Below are 13,460 nucleotides of genomic sequence, written 5' to 3'. Positions count from 1 at the left end.
TGAAGCCACGACCTCATCCTGTCAAATGCGCCAGTAAACTTCCCCCAACCTCTTCTCGGTCGTATGTCCTCGACTGTACCTCCACCACGATTTCAGGACGAAATAACTGGATTCTAGACTCCCAAAAGAAGAAAACAACAATTTATTTAATTTATTATCCAACACCTCCAACGAAACCGTCCTGTCTCTTCGGTGCAAACTTTTATGCTTCCCCCTTTTTCGAATGTCTCAACTCGTTCTCGTTTCTCTCTCCTCGCGACTCCAGTTTCTCCTCGGTTTTTTTCCAACCTCTTTTCTCCTGAACCTTACAAGGTATTTAAAAAATAAATTTTTTTATTAATATTATTAAAAATTTGTTATTTTTTTAAGCGTTATTTTAGCGTTAAAAAAGTTACGCAAAATTTGAAAAAGTAACTTTCAGTCATTTACAAAATTTTTAAAATTGAAATTGAATTTAGATGCGTATTAAATTTTCCCGACAAGTTTCCGCTCTTGTTTTGATTTTGTCCCTGAAAATCGGATTGTGGTAACCGCAGCTCCTTATTCAAATTATCGGCCCCTCATCTGGCTTTTCATCGTGAAATCCGATCATATCCTTAATCCTACAGCTGAATATGGTTTTACTCTAGTCCAATGCTTCTCAACAACCGACCGCGGTTTCCGTTTAAAAAAAAGAAAAAGGAAAAAAAGGTAGCACTGCACAGAAAAAGCAGCAGAAATTGCTATGGTTGATCATCACTGCGTCAAATCCCGATGTTTTGTTGTTAAAAAAAAATCATTTCGTGAATAAGAGCTAGTCCGCCGAATTACGAGTTAATTTGTAAATTTCGCCAAATAATGAGTGCTAAATTGCCAAACATCGTGTTGTATGTCCTGAAATTTGCTCCCATTTTGCAACAGTTTTTTCTGAGTATAACTGAAAAAAGAAGGAAAATTTAAAAACTTAATTTTAAAAAATTTGTGTGTTGATCCAGTTGAATAAAGAGTTGCTGCAAATATAAATAATTTTGCAAGAAAAATCTTTGTCAGCTGTTGTTTTTATTTTGAATAATTGGAGGGGGAATGAATATCACTTTTAGAATTTTTAGAATTTATATGTGAAGCTGTACGAGTTATATTTTCGACCGAAACTTGAAGGTTTTAGAACACTTTGGTGACAACAGAAAAGTATGTATGTAGATCGATTATTTTATGAATTCTTATGATGCTGGGTAACAAATCAAAAGTTGTAATTTCTTAACCACTTCTACATCTATATTTTTCAGAAGAGGGAAAATTCGTTTGGCAAAAATTAAAAATAAATTTGCATGTGTCCCACTTTTTTTTTTTTGCTGCTATAAAACTTGTAAGTTATGAAGTTTGCCATAGCTCCTTAAAAACTGCTTGAAACTCCTTAAAGACTCTCTAATTTTTATTTAGGAAATTTTGTATGAACCATGTATCAAAGAAATTCCAGAATAGATAGGTGGGAGGCAGATGTGAGTAGTAATGTAGAAGGTTAACATAAAAAACAGGAAAATGAATCCACCCTTACAGAATCTGACCCTCTTCGTTCTACACTGCCTCATTAATGCTATAAGATCATATTCTATGAATGGGGTGTTGCAACCCTTTCATTTCATTGATCTGGCCAGTAACTGTATCTCATGGTAGACGTCTCCAACATAGGTTTTAACCCCTTAAGATACAAGCTTTTGGCAACAAATTTGGACTACCTGTATTTGAAGTGTCTACTATAAATATATATAGAAATTGGTTTTCTTGTTCACATGTCAGAAATAGGGGCGGGGGAGATGCATTAGATTTCTCTCCTGTATGTGTTCTATTTCTCTGTTATATATATATACACACACACGCTCAGGGTGAATCAGACTTATTCTGCCAAATGAAAGGGGGGTGATAGATGAGCCCAAGTAAATCATGAGATGCCCCACCAACCCTGTCCTATCTCAAAACGTTTTCGAGTTATGGTGGATAATAGATTGACAAAAATATGTGTGAAGTCTTAAAAAACCAGCATTTGTGAAGTTTCTAAGGGACCTATATGCAAACTAAGCACATATTTGAAAAGAACGGAAAAAATCCTATAAGAGATGACATTTTCATTGAAATATCTGAATTTATTGACAAGCTACAAACGCTGAAAGATTGTCAAAGTTTGAAATTGAATTGTCACCAAAATGTGCAGTGATCTCTCATGCATCAGTGCAAGGGAGCAAGGAAAAAAGACGCATAAGTGAGAGAAGCATATAATGGAATAACATATCTTTGACCGGGAGTGAAAGTGTTCTTGTGACTATCAGGACATGTTAAGTTATCATGGTTTTACACCCTTAATCATGAATACAACTAGATCTCTCTCGCAAATCTGCATTGATCATATCTTTATTCGAAACTCTAATAAAATTAATGAAATCTCATCATCTATTTACAATACAGAAATAACAGATAATTTCCCTATTATTTGCAAATTAAACTTCAATTATCATGCTTTAAAATCAGATGATAAGATGGAGAAATACATTAGAAAAACGGATTTTATAACACTAACATCTTACTTAGAAAACTATAATTTTGTTTTTAAGAGCCACACCCCTGGACTCATCTTTGATGAATTTATGTTAAAACTACAAACTCTAATACACAATCATTCTAAATACTACCATAAAACTCCTAACAAGAAATCCTACAAACCTTGGATAAATTCAGACTTAGCCCACTTAATTGAGATTAAACAAAAATTATATTTAAAAACTGAAAAATATCCATACGTTCAGTTGACGTGGGGCAATTTAAAAATTTTACTGTGTAATTGTTTTGCTTAGCTATTTTTATTTTGTCTTTGAAAAGCTTTGTAACATTTTTGTAAGCATGCTTGAACATTATATCAAAAATGTTACAAAGCTTTTCAAAGACAAAATAAAAATAGCTAAGCAAAACTATTACACAGTACAATTTTTAAATTGCCACACGTCAACTGAACGCTGGAAACTAACGAATAAAATACTAGGATCCGACTTCAAAAATCGCATACTACCCACTGAAACAAATTTACGCCTCCTTGCTAATAACTTTAACACTCATTTCATAAATATCACACAACAAACAATGGTACAAAATAACTTTCTACAATTTGTATGTTCCAATGAAAACTCTATTTTTCTTGCTCCGACAGATATTGGTGAAATTACAAAAATTGTAAGGTCCTTGCGCAATTCGGCAACTTGTTTTGATATCATAACTGCAAAGGCTTTAAAAAGTCTTCTTTCCTGTACTTTACAACTTCTTACAGATCTTATAATTGTATTGAAAATGGGGAATATCCTAAGTCTCTCAAATCAGCAGTTGTGATCCCTATTTACAAAAATGGAGATTCAAATTGTCTGCATAACTATAGACCTATTTCTATCTTATCTCAAATCTCTAAAATTTTTGAAACAGTTATTAAATCCAGAATTTACTGTTTTTTATCTACTATTAATTTTTTTTTTTTTCGAAAAATCAACATGGTGTTTTACCTGTCAGTAATACAGAAACTGCTCTATTGACATTCACTGAATTTGTTTATAAGAATATAGATCATTCTAAAAAAACAATAGGAGTATTTCTAGTCATCAAGAAAGCATTTGACAGTGTTAATCATAGTGTACTACTCTCGAAATTATATGCTTACGGAATTGGAGGAAATGCATTTAGTATCATCAAATCTTATCTTGACAATAGAACCCAGATGGTAAAATGCAATAGCTTTCTGAGTAATGTCATGCAAATAAAAAAGGAAGTCCCTAAAGGATCGGTTATGGGCCCGCTGTTATTCATAATCTTTATTAACGATCTTTGTAATCTCGACATAGTAGGTAAAATTATAACCTTTGCTGATGACACAGTCATACTTTATTCAGGAACGGAATATTTGTCACTCACTAACATTATTAACAATGACCTCATCAAAATTAGAAATTGGTTTCAATGCAATGATTTACAAATAAATGTAACAAAAAGTAAATTTATAAATTTTTCTCTTCAATCCATTCCTCAAATCAACCATAATATAACTTTCCATGTATGTTCACACTTCACCTTGTGCACGTGCCAATGTCTTGAACAAGTAACATCCATTAAATACCTTGGCATTCATATTGACCAAAATTTGAAATGGAAATTGCAAATTAAATACCTTCAAACTCGGCTCCATTTCATTTTATATAAGCTCTATCATCTGAAACCGTACATTAATAACCATTTCCTTATAACATTCTATTATTCAATGTTTCATTCATATTTAATGTATGGTCTCTCAGTTTGGGGAGGAGATTATCTAACTAATATTAAGCCTATTATTTCTCTCCAAAATAAAGCTATCAGATGCATCACTAATGATTATGTTTCCCCTCTAATTGATCAATTTCATCGATTAAGAATTCTCCCAGTGTGTTACCTCTACTTTTATAAATCCTTTTTAATAATAAAAAAACACCAATACTCCTTACCTCTTAATGTATCTCGTACTTCTGCTCGTCTAAATGCCATCTACTCACTGCCATTAGTTCATAAAAAATATTCTTAAAAAACATTTTTGCTTTCTGATTCCAAAATTCTATAATAATCTACCCAGAGAAATCACTGACACTACTGCATTTACTTCCTTTAAAAAACGCCTCAAACTTTACCTACTCGAACTCATTAACATTGAGTCCCATTTCTGATTACATCCTCTAACATTATGCTTAATTAAATCATATCTTTAAATCACCTCCCATAATCCTTTACAAATTCATGTGTTGGCTCCATATTTATTATGTATATCGTTAACATGTTATTCATATATTTTTTTTTCTTTTGTGTATTTTGGGTAAATATTAAGTCTATGTTAAGAACTCATGTTGATATTATTCATATGTAATTTTTATAGCACCTCCGCCGTTGCATGAGAATATTCTTTATTGTTTATATTGCAATTTTTAACATTCATTTTTTGTTAATTATACTATTTTTATCTGTAACTACTATCTTTTTTATATTTTTTTCCAATCATATATCTGAAAATAATATCACTGTACTATATTTTTTAAACCTATTCATTGTAACAACCAGTATGGGACATCTGTCTCCTTGGTTGCCAGTAATATCATATAACATGTATTCACACAAATTTTAAAATAAATTTGAATTGAATTGAGTGCTGAAAATCATCTTATAACCAAGAGAAACATATAAGTGAGAGATCACTGTACCTAGTTCAAATTTTTTGAATTATTGTTCTATAAGTATTGAAATTATTCAAAATGGAAAAAAAATCAATTTTTCTGTAATTAAGTAAATTTTTCTAAATTTTTTTTATAAAATTACTGTACATTATTTCCAACAATATTGCAGAATAGTATGAGTATACTTGCTTGATAAGCAAAGAAGCTGATGAGATGCGGTGGATAACTTATCTGAGAGAAACTAAGGATATATTTGAAACTATATTCATAATAAAACTAGGTGAAATCTTGATATAACGATATTCTGTGGATGAAGAAAAATATCATAGTATAGCTGTTATCGTTAAATTCAAAGACCGTGAGATTGAATACCGACTACCAGGGCTGCAACTAGATGCTTGATCAGCCAAGGCAAGCACACATTTTATCACCCCATTTAATGTTCAACAAGACATTAACACTAGAAAGACGGATCGCAAGAGTATACCTAGAAAGACGGGATGGGGTCAAAATGACCCCCCCCCCCCACCATCGTTTTTTGCAATTTTCTGATACCTTAATGTTTTAAATCACAGTATATTATTTTTAAAACATAAATAGAGTTATAACACATAAAACAAAGGGTGAAACCACTGGTCTGTTGATATATTTTGTTTTTATGTAACACTCAAAGCATTCTGTACAAATCACCTCTCTCGATAGACATTTGCCGCACACAGGTTTTTTGCATTCCGTACAAGACTGAAGTGTTTTATTGAGTGTGCAGTTCCTTCTCACTTGGCATTTCTGTCGTTTTTTGTCTCCATCAATAGGTGTTTTGCATCTTATCACATTTTGAATTGTAGTTTTCAAGTTGAAATACTCAGCACAGAGTTCTTCACATAACTACAATATGTGAGTTATCTGAGTGATTTTTTTCTTGTGACTTGTGTTTGTAAAAAATCCAGGCATTTATCGCTGACATATCCAAAATGTTAGAAAATACATGCACTAGTCAGCGACGACTTCCAGTCTTGGCCGTGTATAATTGCGCCATCTACCACAATCGCGTTACCTCGTGACCTTGGAAAATAGTTCTACCTTGAAGTACAAAGTCCTGTACTGTTATTGGTATAACTCGCGGGCTATCAAAGTCACTGAATGAATATGCCGAATTTTCTGATTTCAGAGAGTTTCTCCTGCAGGTTTTATACTGAAAAAAACTGTAATTTCGCAACTACCAACCTGTGTTCAAAGACATCATATCTATGGCGTAAATTAGCTGTTTCCCACAAGATTGCATACTCGCCTTTGGGAAGAATCGAAAAGGGGGATTGGTTCACTCATTTAAATTACCAAAATTTTTCTGAGATCGTTCAGAAAAAACAGGATCTGTAAAAACTCCAGCTAAAATATCCATAGTTTGTCATCTAGCCACTATGCAGTCATGTGGTTATCCTTGGCGGTTGTGATTGTGACAATTTCAAATCACAAAAATCAGGATTTAGTAAACAGGGGCGGCTCGAGGAAAGAATCTCTACCCATGCAGAACTCATTTTTGGCGCTAACCACGTTTTTTTTTTAAATCAAAAAGCGTTTTTCGATCTTTCAATTTCTTTTGGCACCCCTTCTAGAGTGGTGCCCAATATGGCTGCACGGTCCGTTTCTGCATTGGTGGGGGAGGAGTGTGTGTGTGTGTGTGTGCCTTCACAAATTACAAATTGAATCAATTTATTAATTAATATAAGGTTATTAAAAGTATTACATTTGATTAATGAAAACCATCAAAGAGACACATAGGTCCCATACTGGTTGTTACAATGAAGTTAATTTATAAACATGTAGCATGACAATATCAAATATAATTACAGTGTTTAGTAATTTTGGAGGAGAAAAAAAAGATAAAGTGAAAAAATCAAAATATATATACTCACACACAAATATAATACATAAGTTACATATAAAATACAATATAATGATGTAACAGGCAGGGGGTGCATTATTACTTATATAAAAAAAAATCGATAAATAAATCAACATATTTTATATAATATGATATATATGAGTTTATATAATATGATTTGAAATAGCACAGCAGAGCTGACAACAAAAAGGAATTTTAAATGAGAAATTAACCAGTTTGAGCGGGAAGTCAATCTGTAGCAAAAAAGGGAGTGTGAATTTGAGGACGAAATCAAAAGTAGTTTTCAATATTGACTATTTGAAATAAGTATTGTTTAAGAAGTTTTTTGAAAGTCAAAAATGTGGATGGCTGTAAAAGTTAAAACAACTTCTTTTAACAATAGTTAAAGTAAGAACTCTGCACTGGAGCATGCTCATTTTACATAACTTCTGTGATATACCTTTTATATATATAAATGTCCTACCTTTCCAAAACATGTTGTTGAAGAGAATGAAATGTTTGCACCCTCTCTTCTTTTTTTTTCGCACTCTATCTCGTGCATTGATATGATGGTACATTACTCCCTCACGTATTGCTGGGATGTTTCTTAACATTGTATCACCAACAGAACTATCAATTATGAGTGAATGGGTTGCACTACAATTCAAATAATTATAAGAAGTGAAATCAGGACAGAGAATAGATAGATAGATAGATACTGGCAGACATATTCAAACTTTGTAACCTTGAAAGCAGCCCAAAGTTCAACATTTCGCCAGTTTTGATGAAGGCTTTTTAGCTTTAGCACGTGGTAACACAGACAGTGAAAGAGAATTCAGTGTTAGCAAAAGTCTATTTGAACAGTGAAAAATCTGTCCATCCAATGCTTTAATGGAATAAGACACACAAAATCTTATGTTCAAGGACATGAAAAATTAGAAAAAATTGTCGTTGAGATGCTGAACTTCTGAAAGCGACTCGTGATTCGTATAGAAAATATTGTAACAGATTTCAGGTTGAGAAAACAGCAGAAATTTTGTTTTTAATCTGTCTACATGCTATTATGTTGAGAAATTGTTTAAGTAAATAAAGTATTTTTTTTTTAATATATATTTTTCTCATTTTTTGCATTTCGCTTTTAAAGATTTTATAATGATCGCTTTATAAGATTTTGGTGTTCAAGCAGCGGAAATTCTTGCTGCCTAGGTTTTCAGTATGCATGGTGTTTAACTTGAAAAAATCTAATAATTTTTATTCGTCATTTCAGTAATGCATGTTTTAGTAGTGATAGATAAGATACTTCAGAAAAAATTTAAATTGACTTTAATTTGTGAAGAAATTTTATTTAAAATTATTCGTTCCAAACATTTTTGGGAAAACTTTTGGCCATTTCACAGAAAAATTACTCCTTATATTGCAGATATAGTTGGTTTTTAGTTCTGCTGCATTATCAAAATTTCTGCTGCAAAATGGGTGAGGGGCACTTGCACCCCTGATGGTTCCTTCTGAAGCTGGTTTGGGAAATTCTATAAAGCAGTCAATGGGAGGAAATATCTTGAAATGTTTGTAAAAGACTAAAAATTTTCAAACTTTTCATTTCATCGCCCCCTTCAGAAATTGCTTTCCTCTCATCGCTCCCAACTCAAGTGAACCCATAGGATCGTATGTTAAATCCTTAGCTTCTATTGCTTTCCCCCTCCCCTCCTGGACCATTCAATCATCCACTTTGAGAAACATTAGACTAGAACAAAAGGTAAAAATCTGAGGTCTGACTTTTTCGAGAACATGAAATAAAAATTCTGAAACATACATTTTGAAAAATTCAAAAAACTGTAATAGTCACATTGACTTGCATTTCTTTAGCTTACTCAATTCAACAAATGAAAATTCTACATCCTAATTACAAGAAATATTAAATAAGAAAAATTTTATTGAAAAAGCTACAGAAATGTCACTGTCATTTTCAAGTCAGAATTATGTCAAGCACTGAAACAAAAATTTGCAGAACAATAAAGAGGCTTGATGCTTCATCTGAACTAAAAGTACAAGCAGATGTGTTATGTGGCATTGATTTTGATGATGTCATCAAAGAATTTGCAAAACTAGAAAAAGCAGGGAGGGCCCCCCCTTTTAAATCATTTGATGATATTGGGCACTTTCACAAAAAGTTGTGAAACTTTTCGAAGATGACATTATTTAAATGCTCATATATCAAGAAGTATCCAGTATATATCAGTGATATTGATGTCTGCGGGTAGATCAACACCAAGCTCGCTGTCCCCGTTGGTAACGTTGTTTTAAACTATATATCACACAAAAGGTACAGAATGCGTATGGTTAACATTAGTATCATCTATTAGTTATTTCTGACAAATTTTATGATACCAATTTAATTATGTCATTACCTACCATGTAATTCAAATCACAAAGAACGTTTTCACAGCAAAACTTGAAGTCATGTTTACCCCAATTTTTTTTCTTCAATTGAATGATTCAATGATTCATTGCAGGAGAGGAGGCATCGAATTACTCAAGTACTTAAAGCCTTCAAGCATTTTAATCTGGCCCTGATTTACCACAGTAAAAATTCACATGACGTGCTTTTGAGTCATACCTCAACAATGGAAACATTGAGAAAAATAGATGGCCTCTGACCATAATACCAGAAACAAGAATGTGAGCTATCAGAGTGGCTCGAGACCAAATCTGTACCAGTGCAGGACCTATTTTTTGCGCCTCCTGCCTATTCCCCCCCACAACCCCTACATTGTCATCAGGGCCCCCAGGCTGGAATCTTTTGTGGGACCCAAGCCAAATTTTCCATGGAGCACCTTCTACAGTTAATTTTTAGTGTGAAAAAAAGAAATTATAAGGATTTAGTCCCTGGCCCCCGAGCTAGAGCTCTGTTAGCCCTACCCTTGGGGTCATGCCCCTCCCTTACAACTAGTCCAAACAATTTCTATCAAAAAAAAAAATTTGTCCTTTCATCTCAGATTTTGCACCCCTCCATAGCTGACAGAAAAAATTTTCTTTGATTTTTTTTTGGCCAATATGGAACTTTTTTTTCACTCATTCACCTCGGATTTAGCACCCCTCTTGAGTGGCACCCTGTGCGGCCACTATGGGTCACACGGCCAAGCGCCGCCCTTGTACTGCACCACAAGGGCAAGTGTTCATTTTGGTTCCCTCACCCATGGTGGCCCCCACAAGGGTGGGGCTAACAGGGCCTCTGACAATTCTCATAATTTTTTTGGCTTTTTCACATTATAAATTAACTATAGAAGGACCTGTGGGAAGTCTGACTGAGGGGGGGGACTTTGCAAAAGATCCCAGCCTAGGGACCCTGCTCTAGGAGGAGGGGCATGCCCTCACCCTGAGTTTGTTCCACATTAGTCAAATGAAAGCAAAGGAAAAATTCTGCCTTTCATTTGTCTGGTCTCTGGAATACCAGAAACATTTTTGAAAAAAAAATTCTCAATAAAAATAATCTTGTTATAAATCATTTTACAGGATAAATGATGATGGCTCACAAAAATAAGCGCTGTTTGAAGGATTAAGTTATTTGGCATTATTAAGAATGGTAAAGTAATTCTGGAACAAAAAAACAAAACAAATTGTACTTTAAAAGCGGGACGTATGGTCATTCACATTTTGCGCAGTAAACAGTGATGTACAACTTTATTCTGGAAAAAAAACTCAGGTTCATTTTGAGATCAACTTCACTGAAGCCCTCACAGCCTCCTGCCAGGATCACTATTAATGGTGGCATATGAGGCTTTGCAGGTAGGCTCGAGCTGCCCCTGCCCTTTGTGATCCCCCTATGCTGCACAGTTGGAAAGGAATCCTTTTTCATGGACAATAATACTACTCGTGCTCGGCTTGTGGATGACTTCCATTTCGATGAAGGAATCCTTCAAATGGATTGGCCATCATGTTCCCCAAACAAAGCTAATATAAAGGCGAACTCCCTCACGACCAAAAGTAAACATCACTCCTTTCTTCAACAGTTTTACTGATGTGTGGCTTCTGACCATGAAGTTCTGAAGACAGCTCTGCATTATAAAGCTGAGAGGCATAAACTAGTAAAAATAAAAAAAAAGTTTATCTTAAAAATGTATTAATTTTCTGCAAATCGACAATTTTTGAAGTTAAAGACTTAAGAGTTGACAAAACTTTGTGAATTCATCCTTATAATCTACGTGAAGCTTGATCTTTTGCAGTTTTTATAAAATTTAATCCTTATTTAAATTACTGTTATTTACTGCTGTAGACAATTTTTGACTATTAAACTATTTTGTAAAAAATTTTGAAGTGCAGTTTTATTTTTTAAATTAATTTGTCCATTACATAGCATTAAATGTTTTATAGTTTTCTATCCCCAATTTTGCATTTTCTTCTATTAATGTTTTTATTTTTTATGCTTTCTCTCAGCTGTATATTTGCTTTTATAAAATTATTTTATCTCCTTCAATCTTGTAAATAGTATATATATGTAATTTATATTCAGGTATTCTGTAGCAGATTCAGAACAAAATATTATATTTGAGGAAGCTAAATCAAGTCTTGGAGTTCCCATTATCAAGGGTGCTACTCTCTTGAAGCTTGTTGAAAGACTTACTTATCATATGTATGCAGATCCAATGTTTGTACGAACATTTTTGACTACTTATCGATCATTTTGTCAACCCCAAGAATTGCTTGATCTTCTTGTAGAGCGGTGAGTTTTCTTTTCTGTGTATATATATATGAATCCTTCAGAAAACATTTCTTTGTCATTTAGCAGATTTTGTAATAATCTGTAACTGTATCACCCTTATCAAAATCTTTTGAACCCTTAGGAGAATAGGATCCCTCCCATCCTCTTTATCCTCTCTTCCCCCCCCAATCCTTATGATATTCTTATTCTCAAATTATTTATAATGCTACTTTCATGGTCGGCGTACAATGACTTACAAGAGGTTTCCGAGCTATTAGGCCATGGTCTAAGGCATTTTCTTCTTAATGTATCTCTAACATCTATGGCAGGCATCTTCTGAGGTTAAACGGACATAGGTCTCCGCGACAAGTGAGAAAGGCTTCTTACATCAAGACTTGTTCTCTATATACACTTCTGAGGCTTGATCAGCCTCAAAAGAACCACATTGGCTGGCTTGTGTGAATGTGTCATGCTCTTGAAGTTGGATGCACCTTCATCATCTCCATATTTTAAATTTAATTTTGGTTTCCCATACATGTTTTGCAATGGCTGCAGAACATATGTGGCTGAATTTTTGCAATGGCTGAACTTCTCCTTTTTCCAAGCAGCAACTTCCTTGGTGTTTCTTTATTCTTGTAGCAGTAGGCCTACTTCTTTATGTTGTTCCTTTGTATACTTTTCCACACGATCATGAAACCCAGTAAACACCTGCCATGCAAAGCAGATCTCTCAGACTTTTTGCAAATCGTAGCAATTGTGCTAAGTTTCTGGTGGGCTTGGAAATGGGCTTCATGTTGAACTTTTCCAAAACTTTCCTTATTCGATAGATGACCTTCTGGATGTATGTTAAATAAGCTCTGACTTGGGGTTCCTGATTTTCTTAGGTAATATTGTTGTTTGAATGTGAGGTCTTACGGCTCTTTGAATCTCTTGTATCCTATAACCGTTAGCTTTGAAGCGCTTATGTAGATAGATCAGTTCTATGTCTAGATGTTACGACTCACAGATGCAGTTAGCACCGTTCACCAGTGTCTATAGCACAGCTGTCTTCTGTTTTGGATGGTGATTAGAGTTTTTGTGGAGGTACCGGTCTGTATGAGTAGGTTTCCGAAAAATGCTGTGTTCTAAGTGGTTATTGTCAGTGCTGTTCACCAGGACATCCAGAAGAATTTCTGGATGAACCATTCCCAAATAAGACATAATTCAATGTTAAAAGAATCTGTCAAAAAGCCTGCTGTAAAAAGGGAGGGGGGGAGAAATAGGGGCTTCAGTAGTTTCTGCTTAAAATGCCAGGTAGATCTTTTGGCATGGTAAGAGCTAACATCAAACATATTGTGTATATTGTACAAAGAGTTTCTGATTTGAATGTTAATTTTCGAAAGAGTGCTTTCACGAAAGTTATTCCTTAACCGGGATGGGGTGATGATAATGAGATGCATTATCAGGAGTTTAATACCATTGCAACCAGGGCCAGATTAAGACGTTTGAAGGCCCTAAGCACTTGAATGGTTTTGGTGCCCCCAAACCCTTCCCAGTCCCTACAAGTATTAGACTTAATTGCTCGATATTGAATTTATAAATGAAAAAAATTGCAAATGAAATTTTATATTTCAGAAGTAACTAATCTAAGGCAGAATTATGGTGTGAATATTTCTAAGTACGGACATTGAAGGTC

At 34.0% G+C, this 13,460-nt stretch overlaps 1 protein-coding gene across 2 annotated transcripts in view; it reads left to right on the top strand.

Annotated features, from left to right (window-relative positions):
* Sos (Son of sevenless guanine nucleotide exchange factor) overlaps positions 1-13,460 on the top strand; it is a 530,159-nt gene that overhangs the window by 334,092 nt on the left and 182,607 nt on the right. For both annotated transcript variants that reach the window (XM_089247363.1, XM_089247362.1), the window contains one exon: positions 11,597-11,806. In XM_089247363.1, the coding sequence (XP_089103489.1) occupies positions 11,597-11,806 (210 nt within the window). The remainder of the gene's footprint in view (positions 1-11,596; positions 11,807-13,460) is intronic.

The sequence above is a fragment of the Pholcus phalangioides genome, unplaced genomic scaffold (assembly GCF_987345545.1).
Source record: "Pholcus phalangioides strain wild (caught in Gottingen) unplaced genomic scaffold, Ppha-v1.0 ptg000003l_1, whole genome shotgun sequence".
NCBI classification, from domain to species: Eukaryota; Metazoa; Arthropoda; class Arachnida; order Araneae; family Pholcidae; genus Pholcus; species Pholcus phalangioides.
This window is presented reverse-complemented; position numbering and strand designations above follow the sequence as displayed.